General features: G+C 36.5%; 2 protein-coding genes and 1 long non-coding RNA gene across 18 annotated transcripts in view; 1 reads left to right on the top strand and 2 right to left on the bottom strand.

Annotated features, from left to right (window-relative positions):
- Nucleotides 1-1716: 1716 nt before the first annotated feature.
- LOC149616344 (glutamate receptor U1-like) lies at nt 1717-9499 on the bottom strand. Its single transcript, XM_089856714.1, has 8 exons — nt 9158-9499; nt 7772-7872; nt 7620-7707; nt 6167-6331; nt 5936-6098; nt 4843-5057; nt 4217-4497; nt 1717-3580 (listed from the first exon to the last, which is right to left on the bottom strand). The coding sequence occupies exons 1-8, from the start codon at nt 9197-9199 to the stop codon at nt 3238-3240; spliced, it is 1398 nt and encodes a 465-aa protein (XP_089712840.1). The 5' UTR covers nt 9200-9499; the 3' UTR covers nt 1717-3237.
- A 6813-nt stretch (nt 9500-16312) lies between these two features.
- The window catches only part of LOC149616342 (delta(24)-sterol reductase-like), a 7706-nt gene continuing 847 nt past the window's right edge, over nt 16313-23171 (top strand). The window contains exons 1-8 of one of the 2 annotated variants that reach the window (XM_089856756.1): nt 16313-16455; nt 16519-16764; nt 17708-17969; nt 18891-19009; nt 19572-19829; nt 19890-20030; nt 21342-21539; nt 21603-21781. In XM_089856756.1, coding sequence (XP_089712882.1) covers nt 16387-16455; nt 16519-16764; nt 17708-17969; nt 18891-19009; nt 19572-19829; nt 19890-20030; nt 21342-21539; nt 21603-21781 — 1472 coding nt within the window. In that variant the 5' untranslated portion in view covers nt 16313-16386. The other variant, XM_089856757.1, reaches the window with a different exon arrangement.
- The window catches only part of LOC149616343 (uncharacterized), a 6299-nt gene continuing 183 nt past the window's right edge, over nt 17056-23171 (bottom strand). The window contains exons 2-5 of one of the 15 annotated variants that reach the window (XR_016375934.1): nt 20752-23150; nt 19918-20570; nt 19700-19797; nt 17056-19638 (exon numbers count right to left, since the gene is read on the bottom strand). This is a non-coding gene — a long non-coding RNA (uncharacterized LOC149616343). Of the gene's footprint in view, nt 20571-20751; nt 23151-23171 lie in introns of all 15 variants that reach the window. The other 14 variants (XR_016375927.1, XR_016375929.1, XR_016375931.1 and 11 more) reach the window with 14 other exon arrangements.

Raw genomic sequence — 23171 nt, 5'->3', positions numbered from 1 at the left:
CATCTCAGAAGCGAGTTTTCGGTGACAATTCAAGTATTGTTCCCAATGGAAATGCTAACTGTCTGTTATTTGGTCAATACGTCTCTTTTGAAGAACAATCTGCCCGAGAGGTGTTTAAGAGCGATTGCCTACTTGGCCCGAACTAACCCCAACGCACGAATCAATGGAGGATTGAGTTTTCTCATAGCAATTTTTACTTTTCTGTCATTTTTCTCGTTATTTATTAGTTTAGTCGCTTTAGCTTTACTTACTGAGGAGCAAATACCTTTTCTTAGCGAAGATTTCGGGATACCCACTATGAAAGACAAAATGTACATAGCTTTCATTCTAATGGCAGCAAACCACATAGCTTACGGCATCTTTTTAAGCTTCAAATATTTGTATCAATCCATAATGACGATTACAGTTGACATAATTATAAATCACATTCAGTCCATGAGTTACGACCTAAAACGACCTGAATGTGATCTTGATAAACTTGGTGAAGATCATTCTCAAATATTAGAAATTGTCCAAGACCTTGATTCCACTTTCAAATGGAGTGTTTTCATTTTGCTAGTTCAATGGTTAGCAGATTTCCTCGTAAATTTTAATGTAATGGTAACCGAAACAAACTCTGCAAATGATTACTATTTGATATATTGGCTTTTGCAAATTTTACTGCCCTTAATCGGCACCTCTTTGATGATGGTGAGATTTTCCCAGCTTCACGATTGTAATTTGCAATTAGTAGATACTTGTTACAAAAGGCGTTTAGATGGTAAGCCTAGGAGAAGTCAGATTTACGAGTTGTATATGAGAATTAAGATGAGAACCGGGGTGCTGGCATTTTCAATTTTGAATTGTTTTCCGATTGAAAAGGAGTTTATGATGGGAATGTTTAAAGCAGCCGTTTCTTTTTTGACCTTTGTGCTTGGGGTACTGAATAACACTAAGGGATTTATGTCTGGTCGTACCTTAGATGGTGATGAAGACTTAGATTCCAGCTTTAATAGCACTGTTCCATTAGACGGAGAAGATATGTGAGGGATATTTGGGAAGAAAGTTGTTTACAATTTTAATATTTATATAAATCGAAAAAAAAATAGTTACCAATACCCCTAGACTGAGATCACCTCTTTTAACCAAAATTCACTGTTGAATAAGGATTGATGTTTGTTAAAGCACTCGAATGATTTTAGTTCAACTGTTGGAAAGATTTTGGTTAACATTTTGGAATTATTTTGGTTAAAGCGTTGTTATTACTTTGCTCGAAGCGTTTCAATGATTTTGGTTAAAGCTTAGTAACTACTTTGCTTGAAGTGATTTAATGATTTTGGTTAAAGTGTTCCATTTATTTTGGTTAAAGTGTTCCATTTATTTTGATTAAAGCTTTGGAATAGTTTTGGTTAGAACGTTGGTATAATTTTGGTTTTAGCGTTGGAATGATTTTGGTTAATTCTTTGCAATGGTATTGGTTAAACTGTTGCAATGATATTTGTTAGACGCGTTCGCAATGATGTTGGTTAACTTGGTTGCAATAATGTTGGTTTAAACCTCGCCTTGATGTTGGTTAAAACGTTACAATGATGTTGGTTAAAACGTTACAATGATGTTGGTTAAAACGTTACAATGATGTTGGTTAAAACGTTCCAATGATGTTGGTTAAACCATAGCAATGATTTTCGAAAAATAAATTAATGTTAATCGACATAAGCACTTTAAAGAAACATATGACAAATTATAAAACGCGGTATACCAAATATTTTTCTTAGTGGTACATATTCAATGTTTTCGCAATAAATAAATATGGTAGACTCTGAGTGGAATTAATGTTTAAGAAGCTATAGTTGTTTTATATTTATTTATATTCATTATTTCTGTAAAGCCAATTAGTTCGCTAGAGTTGTTTTAAAACATTTCTGAGACTCGAAAATTTAGTTCTTAAGTTAAAATTTCATCTATTCTTGTAATTCAATGTGTATTTACTAACGTTGTCATTGTGCTTAAATGTTGTTAAGTGTGTCAACTTCGGGGAGTACAAATTAATTGCTTTTCTCACAATAGTGCCATATCGGGAAATATAGATGAAATCGTACAGAAAGCTACGTCTACCATGGCAAAATCGCCATGCAGAATATTAATCTCCGTAAGAATTGCTTAAGTATATCAAGTCTTAAATCAGTTCTTGGTGACAAAAATATGATCATTGTATCGAAAAATAATATATCACAGTAGCCGACTAAGGGTACTTACAGCTTCACGAAAAACATATTCTTGCATACATGAACAGAAATCTATGTCTAATTTGTCTTGGTACCAATATTTCTGTATACCGATACCTGGGCTTCGGTTAAAAATTAAGCGATATTTTCAAACATGTTTGTTTTATTTAATTATGTATAATCACTATTTAGCCAATTATAAGAATATCCATTGCAATGTTTCTTGTTCTGTTTTTGCATATATAAATATTAAACTCAATTATTTACAAATATATATAAACGGAAAATATTTTTAAAATTAGGTTTTAAGGTATACTTATGTTAACTTGAGAACTGTCTATCATTTAAGATTTAAAGTGAAGGTCAATGTAGAATATTTTCCTCCTTTTCCAAACAGCATATTAAATAATTCGACGATCCACGTAGTTATGTATGCATTATTTAAAATATTAAAGTATAGACACGATCACATATTACTTTAAATAATAACGTAGTTATTGTTTGTACAAATATAATAATTTCTTGTTAATATGGATATCTTTAAATTTATTGGTATCGGTTAAGTATAGGTATACACGGAATGCAATTTCATATATTAGTAAATATTTTTACAGCAAATTTATACACATAACAAAGAACGCAGTCGGGGGTGGGGCGCACTCCTGTTAGCTAAGCGTATGGGCGACAAAACTTGAGCTATACGACTCATGACGCTACCAATTAAAGGGTGTGGACTTATGGCCAAACTGAGGGGAAAAGTGTCAAAACATTTGGGGTCTACAACGTTTTATTACTGAGGTATGGCCCTCCGAACGTTGATACTTAAGACAAGGAAATAGTCACACATGTAGTGTAAATCATGTCAGTCTTGAATCTAAGAACGTTTATTTCCTTCTTAAGGGGCCAGTGCTTGGAAGCCTTTAACTCCGTAAAAATATGTCATAGATCCATGTTATTTTACTTTCCACAAAGTTTGAACCTAAGAACACACCCAGTCTTATCAGAAACAACCCCAATACTTATATTTTAACTCCTATTCAGTGGCTATTTTGGTGATTGACAAATCTTTCGTGAGAATCGCTACTTTGACCTTCCGCAATAATGGTCGGGGTTTTCGTCGTGCCCACAATTTTTTTGAACATGAGGTCGAAGTTCCTGATAACGAATGGACAATTATTTCAATAAGGAGAACAACGGGCAGAGCTACCGTTCCAATTAGCCAAATGTTAAAACATATTAGCAAGTCTCTAAAATCCATAGCTTCGAATTCTTCACTTTGTATCTCAACCAAGTTAAGACACGAAGGTTTCGAGTAATTTACGCGTTTTCCTTCCCAGTCTATGTTCATCAAGCCAATTTCCGTGTACAATAACACCCTATAACGTAAAAAACGGCTTTATAAGCTATTCTACAATTGAAAAATGTATGTGCATAGAATTTTTAATTATTCTAGTACAATAGTACAAAAACTATTCATTGGCTATGCTAGACGACTTTTATTGTTAATTAACTTGCGAAGCTCCATCTGAGAAAAGACCAGGTCTCTTTGTCACAATATTAATTTGTCCCACGACCTTACTCTCACGAGAAATGTTTGTTCCAAGACCTTACTGTCACAAGACAACTTTGACAAATTGGTCTCGTAATAGTAAGATCCTGTCAAATTGATTAAACCTTACTGTCGCAAGATCAATTAGACCCACGACCTGACTGTCTCGAATTAAATTCCCAGGACCTTACAGAGACAAGACCAATTTGTCCCACGAAATCAGTTTGTTCCAAGACAATATTATCACATGACCAATTTGTTCCAAGACAATATTATCACTTGAGCTATTTGTTCCAAGACAATATTATCACATGACCAATTTGTTCCAAAACCATACGGTCACAAGACCAACTTGACCCACGACCTCACTGTCAAGAGACCAATTTGTCCCAAGACCTTACTGTCACGGGACAAAATTGTGGCGTACCGATCTAACGCCCAAACCTTATTTTAAATTGTTTACCCCAAATTTAAATCCTTCTTTATGTTATTCGGTAAATCCTTGCGCATCGGGATGGCAGCGAACACTTGTGTAATTCCATTTCTAGCCAAATAAAACTGTGTTGCTTGCGTGCATTGTCCTGCGACCATTTTGGATAAATTCGGTTCTGTCTCTATGGCTACTGCTTTATAATCTGAAATATCTTTTATCGTTTTCTTCGCATTAAACGCTTCTTTGGGAATTGTACTCTTCTGTGTCTGAATTTGTTTTCTCAGAAGACTCAAGCCCTTGTTCTCCGATTTCTGGAATTTAAGCAAAGGTAAAACACTTTTCGGTAAGAACTCACTCATCAGGAATTCATAGATTTCTTCAACTTGGAATCTTTGAGAGACCATTTTCTGGTCCTTTCTGCTTAAATTTGGGAGGAGAAGTTGTAAAAATGACGTGAATATCGACCTATGCGCGTCGCAACAGATCCAATGCAGCATATACATTCCAATGGCTAATGAAATGCGAGGAAGGAGGAGCTAGCGGTTTAACGAAGATATTAGCCCTTACCCTTACCTTCAATCAGATGTTAGTATGGGCGTTTAAGGATTCCAAGTAAAAGAAATCTATGTATTCCTGTACTAATATTCTGATCTTACCATAATATACTTGAAAATAAAGCTATTGTTGCGAATCAAAGGCCGAAGTTTAGGATATCGGAGTATATCGCTGAATGAATCGATTTTCTTATTGGTTTTTGAGTTAAGACGTGATATAATTGAGCAAGAAAATATGCTGATAATCAAAACGACTCCAAACATCCAGGAAAATAAAATTACACGCCGTCCCAGTGTTTTACAATTGATGGGTGAGACTGTAATAAAATTTAAGTAAATATGTGTATCAGTAAGAATAGTTTTATGAATCTATATTAATGTTTTGAAATAATCTGTATTTTGAAAGAGACACAAAATTCGATCCTACTCTTAAAAACTCTCTCCCAAAAATTTATTATAACCTATTTTCAAAAGGGCAGATATTGATCATAATTGATTCCGTTAAAGCAAATGGCTTAGCTAAACCGTCTAAGCTTTTTTGAAATTTTTCCCCCACATTTAAATTCTCTTCTATCCGTTGAGAAGAGGGCTCGTCCGATATGTTTATAAGTCTAGTAAAATAGTAAATTCGTCCCGAAATATTTAGTACTAACATTGAGATTTAGTGAGAAAAGAAGGTAAAGTCCAAAAGTAATTTTCCTTTGCTAAACGATTCAGGCGGTTGTTGATAATTTAAAATGGGGTTCTTTCTATAATATGATATGTTCCATACGTTTGTCACTCGTTACTGAGAGCTTCCCATGAAGTGACGTAGGTGAAAGTCATAGACTCTCGTAAAGCGACGCCTGGTGAGGCGCTATCAAAGCCTTAGTTCAAACTAAATAGGAAGAGGTCTAGTCAATTATCGCGTCGTTCTTGAACTAGCCCTCAGTAAGTCTCTAGCATTACGAACAATAGGAAGTGTCATACTTATGGAACATATCTTATAAAATTATGATAACACTCAACGTTTCCGGTTCTAAACAAAAACACGGGCCAAAGAGTAAAACTATTATCCAAAAATTTCTTTCTCGAAGGGTTACTTAAAACTGGAAACTGTTAAGCTTTGGATATGAAATAAGGTAAAAAATCCCTGGGTTTTCACAAGCAAGTTATTACTCATAGTCTGAGCATCTCAGTAGAAGCCGCCCCTTACCTTTTAATGTTAAAATAGCAAAACAGACAAAAACGTATTTCATGAACTCGTAGCAATGGTTATGGTGTCGTCGCTGATGTCCCTCTATCATGGCTTCAATTCCATTGGTCGCGTAACAAAATATTGATATAATTATGGCGAAAACTATTAGCAATATCCAAACCTGAAATAAATATATATATTTCAAAAGTAAAAATAAAACGAACTACTGTGTAAAAAAATTTGAAATACTTCGAATTGGACAACTTTGAACGAGAAAAATTGGGCGTTTTCATGAGCTAATCTTTTCACGCCTGCCAAGATCGTGTAAGGAACGGACGCAACTGGAGAAGTAAATTCACCCACCGTGAATCTTTCTTCATTCACGAATATTGGAGGGAAAACAATATCCACTTCCTGTTAAAATATCATTAGAATCACATATGAAATCCACAAATGGTGTAATTGTTTGACGTTTCATGCATCATATGTTTGTATAATAATAATTTTGTGATTGTAACATTAAAAGCATTTATAGTCGCCAGAAAATAAGTCAATACATTTTGAATTCGGTTCCTTCTTTCTAGGGTTATAATAGCCGAATTTTCGAATAGTATTCGTTTAATTCGAATCGAGTATTCGTTTCATTCGAATAGAGTATTCGTTTCATTCGAATAGAGTATTCGTTTGATTCGAATAGAGTATTCGTTTGATTCGTATCGAGCATTCGTTTCATTCAAATCGAGTATTCGCTTCATTCGAATCGAGTATTCGTTAAATTCGAATCGAGTATTCGTTAAATTCGAATCGAGTATTCGTTTGATTCGAAACGAGTATTCGTTTAGTTCGAATCGAGTATTCGTTTAGTTCGAATCGAGTATTCGTTTCATTCGAATCGAGTATTCGTTTCATTCGAATCGAGTATTCGTTAAATTCGAATCGAGCATTCGTTTCATTCAAATCGAGCATTCGTTTGATTCGAATAGAGTATTCGTTTGATTCGAATAGAGTATTCGTTTGATTCGAATAGAGTATTCGTTCGATTCGTATCGAGTATTCGTTTGATTCGTATCGAGTATTCGTTTGATTCGTATCGAGTATTCGTTTGATTCGAAACGAGTATTCGTTTAGTTCGAATCGAGTATTCGTTTAGTTCGAATCGAGTATTCGTTTCATTCGAATCGAGTATTCGTTTCATTCGAATCGAGTATTCGTTAAATTCGAATCGAGCATTCGTTTCATTCAAATCGAGCATTCGTTTGATTCGAATAGAGTATTCGTTTGATTCGAATAGAGTATTCGTTTGATTCGAATAGAGTATTCGTTCGATTCGTATCGAGTATTCGTTTGATTCGTATCGAGTATTCGTTTGATTCGTATCGAGTATTCGTTTGATTCGTATCGAGTATTCGTTTGATTCGTATCGAGCATTCGTTTGATTCGTATCGAGCATTCGTTTCATTCGAATCGAGTATTCGTTAAATTCGAATCGAGTATTCGTTAAATTCAAATCGAGTATTCGTTAAAGTCGAATCAAGTATTCTTTTAACTCGTCAGGCTGATAGGAATTTAAACCTTACAAAATTAATTCTATTTTCATTTCAGGCTCTAAGTCCTCTTCAACTTTCGATTTTCCAAGTATTGGAAGAAGCATCGAGACTGAAACAGGTTGGGGGCTTTTAGAATGTGTATAATCTTTACGAACGTTTCTTGCAATCATTCCCAGAGCTCCATTCCACCTGCCATTGTGCAGAATTCCAGTTTGATCGTTGTCAGGGAAGTACAGACCTCGACTGGAACGAGAAAAGTCATAGTTTATGCCATAAAACGAAAATTGCATAGGTGGTTTACTAATACCTTAAATTGAGGGACTTAATCAAATAGTCGAAAAAGTCCGTTAATCTCCCCGATAGTTTAAGTCCATTGGTATCTTTACTGATATTACTCCACGGATCATTCTAATATTTTAAAAAATGTAGAAATTCAAGTACGTGTATAAAGCACGTGGTGTTACCCGGTTTTTTAAAGGACAAGATACCGGGACGAGTTTCCGTTGTATGTAGGCACTATTACCAAAAGTATATAATACTTCTCTTCGAAAGAAGTGTACCACAAAGTGGGGTAAGTCTAACGCATTCTTCCCAACATCAGAGCATTTGGAGCTAGGTTACTAAACCAAATCACATACGCGATAAATAGTTCCCTCATCATTACTCTATTACGCTTAATTATTTGTCAAGGCACGCTTGTGAATATTTGTCCCATGACAAGATGAGGTTTGTGGGTTGATTGCTGAGGATACCAAACAGCAATAGAATTGACCCGACGGCGCGATGCCCATCTATAGTTTGATGAGCAGGGAAGCAAGCAAAAAGGGTGAGCCTGGAAAGAATGACTTAAGAGGATACAGAGTGTCATCCTTCTTCTGTTATCCCATTCTGCTATTAATAAATGGTCTTTACCCATCCGTATGAAATGTAGTAGAATGTAAATGATAATGTTTTACAACTTTCAAATTCAATGAAACGATCAATAATTAGGGGCTAATCGGAAAGCTAAACTCTTAAGGATCTAAATAAGAAAGTTCATTAAAGGGTTAATGGCTAGGGGTTCGTGAAACCAACCTTGAGGAACTCAATCAAACCACTTCTGAGTTTCTTACATCAATCATGCAGCTTGTTCTACTTGAGAATAGATCTGTTTTTTACCTATATCCCCATAAACATCTGCTAAAAATTATTATAAACTTTCTTACTAATTTTTTGTATTTGTGTTTTCCATAGGTTGTTTTTTAAAACAAGACTTAAAAGCGTTATAAAAATGAAAGTCGAGAATATCAGATAGAACGGCGGATATACGTCGTTAACGCAAAAAATTCAATTTTAGTTCAGTTTCCAGTCTTTATACACTAGAATGGCCTATTGCTTGTTAATGATTACGGATGATTTCGCGTGATTACATAAATTATTGTCAATGATTACGCTTGATTACAGGAAAACGAAGGAGTTCGAATGATTAACGAATAATTACGTGTGATGATTTCGTGTGATTGCACAAATTATTGTCAATGATTAAAACTGATTACGGTTGATTACAGTTGGAGCTATCCGAGAATAATTACGTAATCATTACCGATTTCGGCAATTGGCTAATACCTCGCTTTACAATGCATAGAGGGATAACATCTAGCCCATATGACACGGCTAACCGACCGCGCTGAGAAATAAATTCAATAATACTTACATTAAAAACTCCCCATCGTAAAGACTGCTTGTTGTCAACCATACTTCGCACGATGTTTCTGATATAATTTGTGCTTTGGCTTTAACGGTGTCTCAAAACATTGATTTTTCCATTAAAATGGAATACTTAAAAAACACCATTTCAATTTCAATGTATTGCCCTTCAATGTTTATCCATTAACGTTCTTGATAATAGAACTACTCGATATGTGATCGATAAAATATAAATTTAATAATGCTTACGTTTGCGTAACATAACAACAGTAGGTATGGCACTGAATGAAATACGTAAATTTAGGCATGGATGTGTATAAATACTAGAGATGGGCCGATACCGATCCCATATCGGTATCGGTACCGATATTTGACTTTAACCGATATATCGGTATCGGTTAAAAATGAACCGATATTTCTACCCGATATTTTTTAAGGAAAAATATCGGTTTATTGTCAACCAATACCGATATATCGTTTAAAGTCAAATATCGGTACCGATACCGATATGGGATCAGTATCGGCCCATCTCTACAACCTATATTATAGCATCTATTTTCTTATTGATATCGGTTAATATATCGGTATCGGTTTAATATCGGTTTATTCGAAGGATCGGGTAAAATATCGGTATCGGTTTCCCAAATATCGAATGATATCGGTATCGGTTAAAACTGGTATCGGCCCATCTCTAATAAAAATACTAGGTATTGCAGATTCCCAACTTCGCTGAGAAGACAACCACCAAATGTACCGTGCATCAGGGGACGTGACGTGGCTCTATAGTGAGTCGAAAATAGTATGATCAAGTGGGGAACGGAACTAAAGCTCGGTTCACAATTTCGAGGAACTTTTCATCTTGTTTTCACGAAACTCCTTTTAATAGTTTTACCATAAGTAACGTAATAAACAGAAGTATGACTCTTCCTATTGTAATAATGCAAATTTCAAAATGAAACCTATAATCAACACTGACACTCTCACTTATATCAGGCCAGGACTTGCAACTCCGTCGAGTACTTCATGCTGGTCTTTGGCGAATGACATAGCTATACAATTTTAGCCAATGACAATAAACCATCTCCTTGAACGTATTTGTGTCGGAAATAGCTCGTCTGCTATTTATTGTACGAGCTCGCGCGGTCACGGTGTTTGTATGTTTGACTTTGAGATTGCGATAATTCAGATATTTCAGCACCAAAAATGATAAGCCTTTTGAAGTCTAAATATTCGGCAACTAAATCTACCCAGGGCAATTTTCAACTTCGTAATGTGGTCGCGCTAAAGTCGGTAAAAGTCAATACAAATCAACCATATAACCAAGGCTTAGGACCATTGACTCAAATCTCAATGGAGTCTCTTTAAACCTCTGAACCGGATTTCCGATAAGGGGCGGAAGTCGCTTCTTTTTCCACGGCTAGGGGTCTCTGTGCTGGGCGCGAACTTATGATGACGTAAAAGGTCCGAAAATAGGTTTGTAGTTAGTTTTGGCTAATTGTCATACTTATGGTTATTATGATACTTATGGTTTTACTTATACCAAATATCATTCGACATTAGGGAACAGATACTCTGGTTTATGTTATGCGATTCATTAAATTGAGAAGATAGTTTGTACAAGTTATGTTTATAGTTTTCATTGAACCCAGGTATACCTTTTATCATAAGTTTATCATGCCTCTAAGTACACAAATATGGGTTACGACTGGGCATCTTCCGCAGGTTACTGTGATGTCAGAACTCGTATAGCGCTAAGATTCGAAGAGAGAAAATTTTGAAATTCCCGTCGCGGTGCAGTCACCAAACATTCGAGATGATTACTAAATGGGTCACATGAAAAAAATCATCGAATGGAATAAAGAAGATTTTTACGTTTCGTATAGGCATTGGGGGGAAACGAATTTTACTTAAGAACCCCAAAAACACCCTCTCTCGTGAGATAGAGGCGGTTTCAGTCCTGAAACATTCTAAAAGGGATAAAAGAAACGCTAGCCTAGGCAGTACAATTTTGTGTTGAAGTTGAGGTGATAAATGATACGGAGAGAGTATAGGGTTTCATTAAAGGGAGCCAGACAAACACTATTGCCATAGAATTAGCAGCCATATCTCTACTTAGAGGCATGATAAACTTATGCTTTTATTATTATCCTCGGAATTTTAGTTCTTTAATTCCAATTTTTTTTATTGTTCCTTGTTATTAAAAATTAATATTTCGCTCAAATTCATATATATTGTCTTTGGATATCATTCAAATTAATAGACCAGTTTTAAAAACAAATATTTCGAGGAAAGGTTTTTAGATAGTGTATAATAAATGACCCAAATGCTTTTAAGAAAAGGGAGGCAAACATAATCTGAAAAGAACGGCCTTTTTCTAATTATAAAAAAAAATGTTAAAAAAAGGATATACTACGTAATTACAATATAATTAGTATTTAATTAGTCTTAAAACGAAAACTATTGGTTTAGTGGCAATTGCTCAACCAAACCTCTTACCTTTACTCTTACCTCTCACAGCCTGTAAGAATTTCGCCAATCCCGTGAGGGTAACAGGTTCGGTTTAGCAGACGCCACAAAACCAATGGCGAAACAGTAGTCCTCGTTTTTAAGACTAATTAAATGCTAATTATTTTGTAAGATCAATTATTTTATTTTTTTAATATTTTTTTTCCTTCTATATTTAAAAAAAAGGCCGTTCTATAATGTTATGTTACCTGACCTTTTCCTTTAATATGTTTTGAAATTCTTCTTTAGGCAAGGCTTAAAATAATTATTAATAATATCAGATAATATCCCTTAAATTTCCAACGACTAACGTTTTCTCTACAGGGTAAAATATCATTCTTACCTAAGGATATCATATAATGAAATTGAATTTGTTCGATACTTGCCGAGCACCTTGGTCAAAAGCGCGCACAGTTGTTAGAAAATATGTCTCACACTTGAGAAGTTAAGCGTATCGACGAAAGATCGTTTTCGTTTATGGATCTATTGATTTCAATATCATTAAACTTGTCGATATACTTGTTTATATTGAAAGAAAAATGCGTAGCTGGCAACATTTCCATTGTTCAGTTTTACACAGTATCTACTTGTATACTTGCAACGTTACCACCCTATTTTGAGTAACATAAAAGCTAGTGCCAGCGTTAATCTAGAGATTTAAATTCTGTTGTATGGTTTAAAGGAACTCCTGTATTAACAAGAGACAAAACTTGAAATGCATGACCTAATCATGCGTGATGAGGTGAATTGTTTTCCAATAATCTAAAAAAACATTAAATACCGAGGGGCTAATCACATTAAATACCGAGGGGCTAATCACATTCAAATTACCTGTACACCTAGTACAGCTTACCCGTAATGAATTTTGACTGTCAAAGATAGATTATTCTTGATCTCTTTAGAATAGCGCGTACCAGGGTTGTATGGAGGGACTGGAATGGCTAACGGGGCTCTCGTTGTACCCTTGATGGTGGAAACATAAGGCGAGTCCATTTTTTAGAAGTGTAGCTCCTCCCCCTACGTCTGCTTAGCTGCCTACCGAAGGCGAAAAAATGTCATAACTCGTTAAAAAAAGGCATGGCAGAAGTGACCTATTAGATTTTTACCTCTCCGTGTGACGTAGTCCAGGAGAGGTTCTGTAACGGCCGTGTCTGTCTGTGTGTCTGTGTGTGTGTCTGTCTGTCTGTCCGTTGTTACACCCACGTGACCGCGTTCGCAGTTTGCGTATCGGAGCAAACGTGTTCGCCATTTCCGAACTGCTTTCACAGTCACGGAAATGGCTCCTCTACTTGAGTTCTCACACCACCATCTTCTGGTCTTCGTCCATCCCACACGGACACCAGTCTGTTCTTACTGGCTTCTAATCACCACCATCTTCTGTTCTTTGTCAATCCCAACATTGACACCAGTCTGCACTTACACTGGCTTCTAACACCACCATCCACTGGTCTTCCGTCTATTCCACATAGACACCAATCTGTATCATTGGCTTCTACTCCATTATCATCGTTTGGTTTTAGGATATACGCGGCGATCAGCTAGGGTTACGAGAAACGTCTAGCCTCCCTAAGGTGGGATCGCCACCAAAGGTTTTCGCAATTGCGCAATTTCCTTACTATTATAATGGAAACGAATCGTATATATACCCCAAATTTGAAAAAAGCGGGCAAGAGGGGTACCCTTCACTTTAAACGTCAATATTAGCAAAGTTTGAGAAGATAATAGGTATAACTTTATTTTAAACGATTTAACTATTATTAATGTTAATTATTGAAGATTAAAATAATTAAAAATAATTATATTTATTTAAATATTAAAGATAAACCTCTCGTGCAAAGAGAGAGATTATCATTGCCTCATATATCTACCAAGGCCCGTGCATGCGATATATTTCCTTCGTTGCCTCCTATATCTATGAAGGCCCGTGCATTGTGATATATTTCATTCATTGCCTCCTGTATCTATCAAGGCCCGTGCATTGTGATATATTTCATTCATTGCCTCCTATATCTATCAAGGCCCGTGCATTGTGATATATTTCATTCATTGCCTCCTATATCTATCAAGGCCCGTGCATTGTGATATATTTCATTCATTGCCTCCTATATCTATCAAGGCCCGTGCATTGCGATATATTTTTCAAAACAACAACAAAAATGGGAAACCCCAACTCAGAAACATAATAACGTTTTTATTGGATTCTTAAGTTTATATAATCTTCTTGACACGGAGAGGTAATATTTTGGTTTTCCCAACTTGTTTAAAGTTAAATGCGCTGATTCGTCGCCGTTCGCGTTCATATTCGATTCTCTAAGCCTAGGCAGAGGACCTAGGGTAGAGGGTGGAGAATTATAGCAAACAAGTTGTTTTGGAAGCCAATGAATGAATGAAAATAATTTAAGTGGTAAAGACGATTTTTACGTCAAGCTATGACGTCACTAGCGTAAATTAAGCCACGCCAGTAGTTTCCAAGATTATTTCACGCAGATTAGGATTTGACCCTAGCAATTCCAACCCCTCCATACATTCCTGCGCGTACCGATTACCCGTGTGAGTATCCCCTCGTTAATTGCAATATAGCATAAACTTTGAAGCCAAATGCTTTTTAGAAAATTGGAATTTTTTTTTTGCGCATCGGTATTTTGTTTTGTTCAATGATTGAAGAATATAGTTAAGGTTAAATATCACAAAGGTTCACGCAATTGCGCTATTTCTTGTCACCAATCGGAAATTGACTAACTTATATACCTTATATTTCCACAGATCTTTAAAGAGGCATACGTCAACAATGGCTATGTTTAAAATTATTTCAGTCATAAAGTTTCTTAAAAAGACTGGAATTAAGGTAAGTTACTCTTCATTAGAATAATTAATACCAATTATATTCATTGAATTATTTAAGAAAACCTCTTAAGTAGGTAGATAACCCTCGTCTAAACACGGAGAGGTTTATTTTGGTCTTCCAACTTGGTTTTTGGTTACAATTACATAAATTATTAAATGAACTTGGGGAAAAACCATTCTGCATTGAGTTTACAAGTTCTCCAGCGTTCGTACGGAACCTGGATAAGCTGGAAAACCTGAATAAGTCAGGGATATGGAAATTAAGGGAAAACGTCAGTGATAAGTCAGGGATTTAATTTTTTTTTCCTAAAAGGTCAGGGATGTGTCAGGGATTTCTTTCGGTACATAAAATCATGCTTCGAGCAATGATAATTATCAGCCAGGTGTGATGAAGTGGGCTCTGGTAAACACCTTAAAATGGTCAGGGCTATTGCCAAAATTTGGTCAGGGATAAGCTGGAAAAGTCAGGCATTTTCATTTCGTACGAAACCCTTTTCTCTCCCCACTTGTTAAATAAGTTTTTTTTGCGTTATTTCTCCTTTCCATCAAAGCTTGCTAGGTTAACGGTAATAGTTATAATACGGTGCCTTCAGTTAACTGTGACATGGGGGTAGCCGCATAACCTCTCCATGCATTGCAAATAAGTCGCAGGCTTATATAGTGTAGACATCCATTCGTAGGTAAAAAAGGTGATATTGTTTCTTTTTATTTCTTTTTTTTTAACGCTTGGAAAAATTTCAACGCTCCTTTATTTTAATTAGCGGTTTATTTGATTACCGTGTTGTTCATTTTCCTATGCATTTGCGATTATGGTTTTGCTGTTTGCTTTCCGATTATTAATTATAAGATAATATCAAGAAGGCAGAAGGTATAAGTTGCCTAAGTAAACGCGAGTCCCCCCTTTCAAAATACAAGGGGGGACGTAAAAGGAGGCTGGGCTATTTCGCCTCTCCTCAGTCGGAAAATACGTAATTTTCGTCATTCGCGTCACGCTGACGTGAGTTTTCAAGAACCAATGAGATGCTGGTTGTAATTTAGAGGCGGGGATTTAATCCGGACCTATTTTTGGACTGGAGATAAAGCTAGAAATGTGCCGAATAAATACTTTCTCCCTAATAAAATAGAAATCACTTCTTTATAATATCAATTCCACTCGAACGAAGTTAGGGGGTAACAAAAAATGTTTTGTCACTTTAAAGTTTTAAATTTTATCACTTTATTGGGCGCCATTTTAATATTAGTTGGCATACTCAATATAGCGAAGCAGTATACTAAATATTAAATAATTTGTTTGAAATGTAGGGACAAAAAGTAAGGCAGCTTCTATATTTCTATTCAAAATCTTTCAAAAGAATTGATTTTCTAAATCATTCTTAATAATAAGGTCCATACGAAAGTAGTTTCAACCCTCAAGTTTTCGGCCAGGCGGTGCTTATCAATTAGTCTGTTGAGTCATTCTGGAATTTTACTTATGTAGATATAGTTATCTATACATGTTAAGTAACATGATGTGAACAAGTATGAATTTTCCCATTACCAAAATTATAATTTTCCTTACAAAGTTTTGAATATAAAGAGAAATTTTGCGTATTTATGTGCATCACCGTGCAAAGGGGGCTTTTTTTTTTTTTTGACAATAAAAATTTGGTTTTAATGAATGCCATACTTATTGTCGTTTTGTTGCATATGCTATAACTATGAATAGTTTTAATATAGAAATTTGTCATATTATAACATTTTTCTCTTTTTATAACTTATTATGCGTTGAACTTGAAAGGTTATAGTATTAAAACTGATTAGAACCTCCCCGATTCACCCTGAATTACATAACTTTCAAACCAATTTATTATCCTAAACTAACCATAGTACCAGTACCTCTCGAAATAGATGCAGCGGCCAAGGTTGCCCATTTTTTATCTCTCATATCTCTACGTGATTTCTGAAGAGGAAAAAAATGTGAGCCTCTCTTTTTAACTTTGATTTTGACAAAAGCAGTACATTTTCTAAAGTATATTTTAGTTCTTTAATGAACTGTCATTCCAGTCTGTCGTGAAAGCGCGTGTTTGTGTGAAGAAACGACGTTATTTAAAAATGTCGCTATTAGAGAAAATTATTATTGAGTACCGTTGGGTTTTCGTATGTTTTTTCTTGCTGCCGGCGTCGTTTGTGTACGATATTTGGTTTTATCTGAGAAATAAGATAGTCTTCAAGTTGCGCACAGCACCTAAACTGCATGACCTTCGAGTTAAAGATATTCAACAACAAGTAAGTAGTTTTCCCTGCACTTGGCACCTTTTCTAAAAATTAAGGGTTGATGATTATATTAGGTTACAGCCTTTTCGTAGGGGTTCTTAGAATATCGTGTACGTGTAGAAGAGCGTGAAAGTATTCAATCGATTTATTTTGAATTAGTTCTAATATTAAGTCATAGATGGCGAGACCCGCGCCGTCAGAATTTGGTTTCTTGATAGTTTTATTGATGTTATATGCCAAGGTTAATCCTAATATCCCAAATTGTTATGTGAATAATAATTTAAATTTAAAATACAAAAATGTGTCTTGAAGCTTTATAATATAATTTATTATCTTGTTAAAATATATGCTGGGGGCTTAATTCTTAGGAATAATAGGTTAAAATTTCTTATAGCTAGATGGCAGTGCAAAAAAAATGTACTCTAACGTTTTTGAAAGATTCACTTTTCTAGCAATCTTTAAAATAAATGTGGAGTACCCTACGAAGTTAGGAGCGCGTGCACGGTTCAACGCTCAGTTAGTCAAGTTGCACATGATCACCAATCACTTGAAATTCCGCATGGAAATTAGTCTAGTTGCTCCTTTAAAATTTAGGAAGATAATTTCAGAAAATTATTACTTGTAAGGTTTCCTCGTATAAAATATACAATCAGGGATAGATTTAATTTTAGAGTAGGAATGGAGAACGGTTAATATTTACCTCAGTCCGACTCATAGCCCAGTATAGAGCCCCTCTTATTGGCTCACTTAAACTACGTTTTGATGACGTTGCTGACTGGGATGGCGTAAAATACGTAATTCCTTTTTACCTCTGTCGCTATGACCCGCCTCTTCTTTCATAACCGGCCCGTCCCGTGGAAGGGGGTCCTGGACTTTGACGCGCGCTCACATTACACTGTTCTCCATTCCTGCTTCCAAAATTACATCTATCCCTGATACAATCCTTTATTTGAAGGTTCGAAAATGGACCGAGTCAGGTCAGAAAGTTCCCATGTGCACCGGTCGACCTGGCTACCAAACAGTCAGCTTCAGAGAAGGAATTTACAAGAGCAATCTTAATCGTATCAATATTAATCTCGTGGATGTCCTCGAGGTCAACACGGATAAAAGAACCGTTAGAGTTGAACCCTTAGTTAGCATGGGTCAAGTAACAGCAACATTGAACTCAATTGGCTGGACCTTGCCAATTATACCTGAACTGGATGATCTCACAATAGGTAAAAGCTGAAGTTAATGACTTTTATCCTGGGAAGTATACAACAACAATACCGTCTATGGTACTCGTCCCTGTTACTCAAAAAAGCCTATTAGATTTATTAAAGGGGGGTGACATTTCTCCAATTTAAGGGAAGGTTGTTAAGCTCCGGAAAGCATGGACTAAGCAATACTGAAGGACCGATGGCAACCCATAGAGCCCCATATTAAGCGACTAAACAACGAACGTTAAGCTTACTTCCCCCTTTTCAGCCCCAAAATGGACGGGGGGTGTCCAAGAGCGGGAGGATAGCAGTCGAGGAAAGGGGCTTATTCAAAAGTCTCCCCGGCCAAAGGTGTTAAGATTTGCACACCTCTATGCTTTCGAAGCAAATCTTGGCTCTTGTGGTGCCTCTAACATGCTAGTTAACCTTCTACATACCAATCGGAACTCTTTCATAAGTTCAGAGCTAAAATTAGCCCTTACCAAGCTTAGCGGAGTACTCAACTCCACCCCTCGAGTATGGGAGCATATAGTGACACTTATGGAAAACCTCCTTATACCAAAACAAACGAAAGGCACATCATGACGCCTGGAAGGAGGAGAGAAAGAGATGGATAGGTAATGCTTATACCTGTAACAGTCCTCCAATCATTCTCGGCGTTTCGGTAGGATGGTACGGTTCAGCCGCTAAAGGGTAAAACTGTTTCCTAAAAGGGCCTCAGGAACCAGCACTTGTCACTTTTTTAACCGAATTGCTAGGTACTCTGGGATGCGATTATTGCCGCACAATGCACATGGCCGAAATAATTTCTTCTCCATCATACCCTCTCCTCCAAGCTAGGACTACTGTGACCTATTCATTACTATATCTACTCAGGATAAAATAGTTGGTACTATTTCAATATATTTTGACCGTATTTTTAATACATTTGACTAATAGGAGGACTCATAATGGGATCTGGTATCGAATCTTCATCGCACAAATATGGATTGTTCCAACACATATGTGTGTCTTATGAGCTGGTTATGTCTGACGGGTCTTTGGTTCGTTGTAGCAAAGTAAGTATGAGTATTGGAACGTCAGTGCATGTACATGCATGTACAGAAACTGACCGAACAATGCATGGTTTTCTATATTTGTTCACTGATGGCATTGGTAAATCATAATGCTTTCATTGCCTAATACTGCACGTGATTGCATGGATACGGCCTCGGCAGTACAAAAATCAAGGCACTAGCACAGCGATATTAGTTTTGTAGTATATCAAGGTCGTTAGTTACGTTACAGTTCCCTCATTGGAGGAAATATGACAATCCAGCAGATTGATGCTAGTTTTTAGCACAAACATCACTATGTAAAGAAACTGCGAAATATAACTTTACAGCAGCTAACTTGAAACAATCAAGAATGTAATGTATAATTAACATGAAGCATGTACTCACTCTGAGACTTCGTAGAGAAATTTGTGGTGCTAAAGAAAGCTCTGAAGTCGACCACCTTGATATACTGTAACTCACAGCAATTGCTCTTTGCTTGTTCCCTGTGAGGCATTAATTTTGACTCTGGTTGTAGTTTTACTAAGCACTTACGAATTTGTTTTCAACTTTTGATTGGTTCCAGGACGAAAACTCAGACTTATTTTACTCCGTTCCATGGTCACATGGTACAGTGGGATTTCTCGTGGCAGCTGAAATTAAAATTATACCGGCGAAAAACTACATCAAAATGAATTACATTCCTTGTTATACTTCTGAACAAATTCAGTCCGTAATAGCCCAAAATATTGGGAAATTCGAATTTATCGAAGGGATTGCTTATTCAGAAACGACTGCCGTAGTAATGACCGCTGATATGACAGACGAAGTCGATTACAGTAAAGTATGAATTGCAAAACATGTCATATTTTTCATAAATTTATTGAAATCTTTTGCTTTTTAGCTGAACAAAATATGTAGCTTTAACAAACCTTGGTTCTTCGAACACGCCCGATCAGTATTGGATGTTGGGCCAAAAGTTGAATTCATTCCAATACGGGATTACTATCATAGACATTCAAGAGGCCTTTTTTGGGAAATGATGGTAAAAATAACTTAAATTTTCCAATTAAAACCGATGAATTGGGATATAACCAGTAGGCCTAATCTTAAAACAGGGTAGCTGGGACGTCTAAATGGGGCGTAGTGAGATTTGTGGAAATCTAGAGCTTGTATTTTTAAACCACTCGAACAATTTTTACATGTCAGACAGAAATGTCTGTCGATAATGTAAATGGGCCATAGGTTCTAAAATAACATTTTTTGCTATAAATAGGCCTAATTTTTTGAATGTAGAAAAGTGTCAGCCACTCCTGAGAAGTGGGGTGGCTTGGCGGTTAGCGCTTTGACTTTGCAGCAAAAGGATCCCGGGTTCGGTCCCAGACTGTGGCACCCTGTGAAAATCTGGGAACAAATCCTTCTGCGTAGAGTTTGCAAGTTCTCTCCCCGCGGTCTAACTCGGTTTCTCCTTTCCATCAAACCTTGCAGAGGTTAACGGTAATAGTTAGTGTAGGGCGCTGTCGGTAAGCTCAGCTGTGGCATAGGGGATAGCCACCACCCTTCTATGCATTGTAAAGGGACCCACCTGTAAATAAGCCACAGGCTTAGTGTGGAAATCCCTTCATAGACAAAGCTTAGATTATTATAATATTGGTGTACACGTTGTAACTTTCAATGTACACGTAAACTTTTAAGCCCCTACCCTAGACGGTGTTACAGTTACAACATGTACGATGAACTGAGATTATAGTGAAACTCAAACGTACCTAACGTCGAACCAGGAATGTATGGAGGGACTGGAATGGCTAACGGGGCTCTCGTTGTACCCTTGATGGTGGAAACATAAGGCGAGTCCATTTTTTAGAAGTGTAGCTCCTCCCCCTACGTCTGCTTAGCTGCCTACCGAAGGCGAAAAAATGTCATAACTCGTTAAAAAAAGGCATGGCAGAAGTGACCTTTTAGATTTTTTAAAGTTAAATGCGCTGATTCGTCGCCGTTCGCGTTCATATTCGATTCTCTAAGCCTAGGCAGAGGACCTAGGGTAGAGGGTGGAGAATTATAGCAAACAAGTTGTTTTGGAAGCCAATGAATGAATGAAAATAATTTAAGTGGTAAAGACGATTTTTACGTCAAGCTATGACGTCACTAGCGTAAATTAAGCCACGCCAGTAGTTTCCAAGATTATTTCACGCCGATTAGGATTTGACCCTAGCAATTCCAACCCCTCCATACATTCCTGGTCGAACTTATACCTATTTCATTTCAATATTAAGTTGCATTAAATGTGTTTATTTTTGGCTTTCATACATATAGTAGCTGTTAATGAAAATAAAAATAAAGATATCATTTATTATAGTACATTATACCCTTTGGAAACCACTGGCTATTCAGGAACCTTTTTGGCTGGCTAACCCCTCCAAAAATATCGTTAATGAAATTGACACAAGGACAGACCGTTAAAGAGCTGTACGAGAAACATCATGTCATTCAAGACATGTTTGTCCCTTTGAAGCATCTAAGTGAAGCCATATCATTTTTTGATAAAACCGTGAAGGTAAAATCTCAAATCATCAAATTACTTTGAAACGCTTAATTGATATGGCGTCTCTGTTTTCAGGTATATCCTCTATGGTTGTGTCCTATGACGCTACCAAATGAACCCGGATTTGTTCAAACCGGAACATCACAACCGGAAGTTTATATTGATATCGGTGTGTACGGTGAACCTTTGGTTAAAAATTTTCAACCGAAAGAGACTACGAGAGAGTGTGAGGCGTACGTTCGGAATGTCAATGGGTAAGCATACGGATTTTTCAATTTGAAGAAATAAGCGATGTTGTTATAATATTCACGTGGTATATTATATATATTGCTTACTTGACATCGTTAAATCTATATAATTTTTATGAAACCAGTTAAACTTCCGCTTTAAGGCTCATATGAGGCTGCAATTATAATAAGAAAGACTTATCTGCCCGTCTGTTAGCAACGCTCTGAGAGCGATTAGTGGGGTTAATATGAGTAGTACGTTTTCTTTTCCTACTACCCACACTTAGAGCGTATAGCCGTGAGGCTCTGTGCTCTAGAAAGAATTGATGGAGTGCGAGACCCTACGCGGTCCAACACTGACGGTTGCCGCTAGGTCGTATGTGTGTAAACAGGGAAGGAAATGAGGTTTACTTGGGAGGTGACGAAAGGTGGAATTGGGGTAAGTCACCTCCGGCGGACACGGGACAGTCGGCAGCTATAGGGTAGGATCGCCGACATGTGTCGTATTCCCTCAAACTTTGCCGCCCAGAAGCTTGGCTTACAGGAGTGCGCCACACTCCCGGCTTGATTAGTACGTTTAATAACTTTTAGCATTTACCAATTTAGCAAAGGGAAAATGTCAATTATAACTAAGCATGGAGTAGAAATTGGGCATCGAAATATTTAAAAGCAAGTATTATTAAAAGTAGTGTGGGAATTGACCTTATAGGAACAACCACCACTGGCGGAGAGTCTGGAAACTACTCCCATGGAGACTGGGTATTAACTTACGAAGGCTCCCAGAATCGACTTCGGATGCCGCGGCGCAAGAGCCACCTGGTGGTGATTCTGCAAACCTTCGTACGTTATCCAGGCTCTATAGGAGATGTTTTCAGACCCTCCGCCAGTGGCACTGAATAAGAATAAGATTTAGTGTAGAATGTAAGGTTAAGTTTTTCACGTGTAAAAACAAGGACCCGTCATATGAAAGTCTAGCATACTAGCCACCTAAACTAGTACTATAGCCTTGCTCTGTTAGAATTTCAATTTATTTCACATAGTGCTTAAAGAAAATTCAACATCCAATTTGGAAACAGGCTGGAAACCTCATTATTAAGTTTCAATCTCTAATTTTAATATAGTAAAGTTTCAAGACTTGTTATTTAAGGGGCTTTTATTTAAAGTAAAAAATTTTTATGGAAATTTTTCCTAAGTGGTATAATTAATAATCGAGAATTTTCGAAATGATGAGATTCTCATATGAAATGACTAACGGGATAGCATAGCTGAGACGTCCCAAAAACTCTATACTCAAAAATATCGATTAACGATAAAAATTTATAATTCAAATAATTATTTTTTTTTTCACTTTGTGACAAAACACGTCGTATTGGCAACCCCAATATGCGCGTGACGACTAGAAAGTGTCGAAAAAATT

This window comes from Phalangium opilio, unplaced genomic scaffold (genome assembly GCF_054372755.1).
Source record: "Phalangium opilio isolate 3A_F unplaced genomic scaffold, DU_Popi_V2 ptg000217l_1, whole genome shotgun sequence".
Classification (NCBI taxonomy): domain Eukaryota; kingdom Metazoa; phylum Arthropoda; class Arachnida; order Opiliones; family Phalangiidae; genus Phalangium; species Phalangium opilio.
This window is presented reverse-complemented; position numbering and strand designations above follow the sequence as displayed.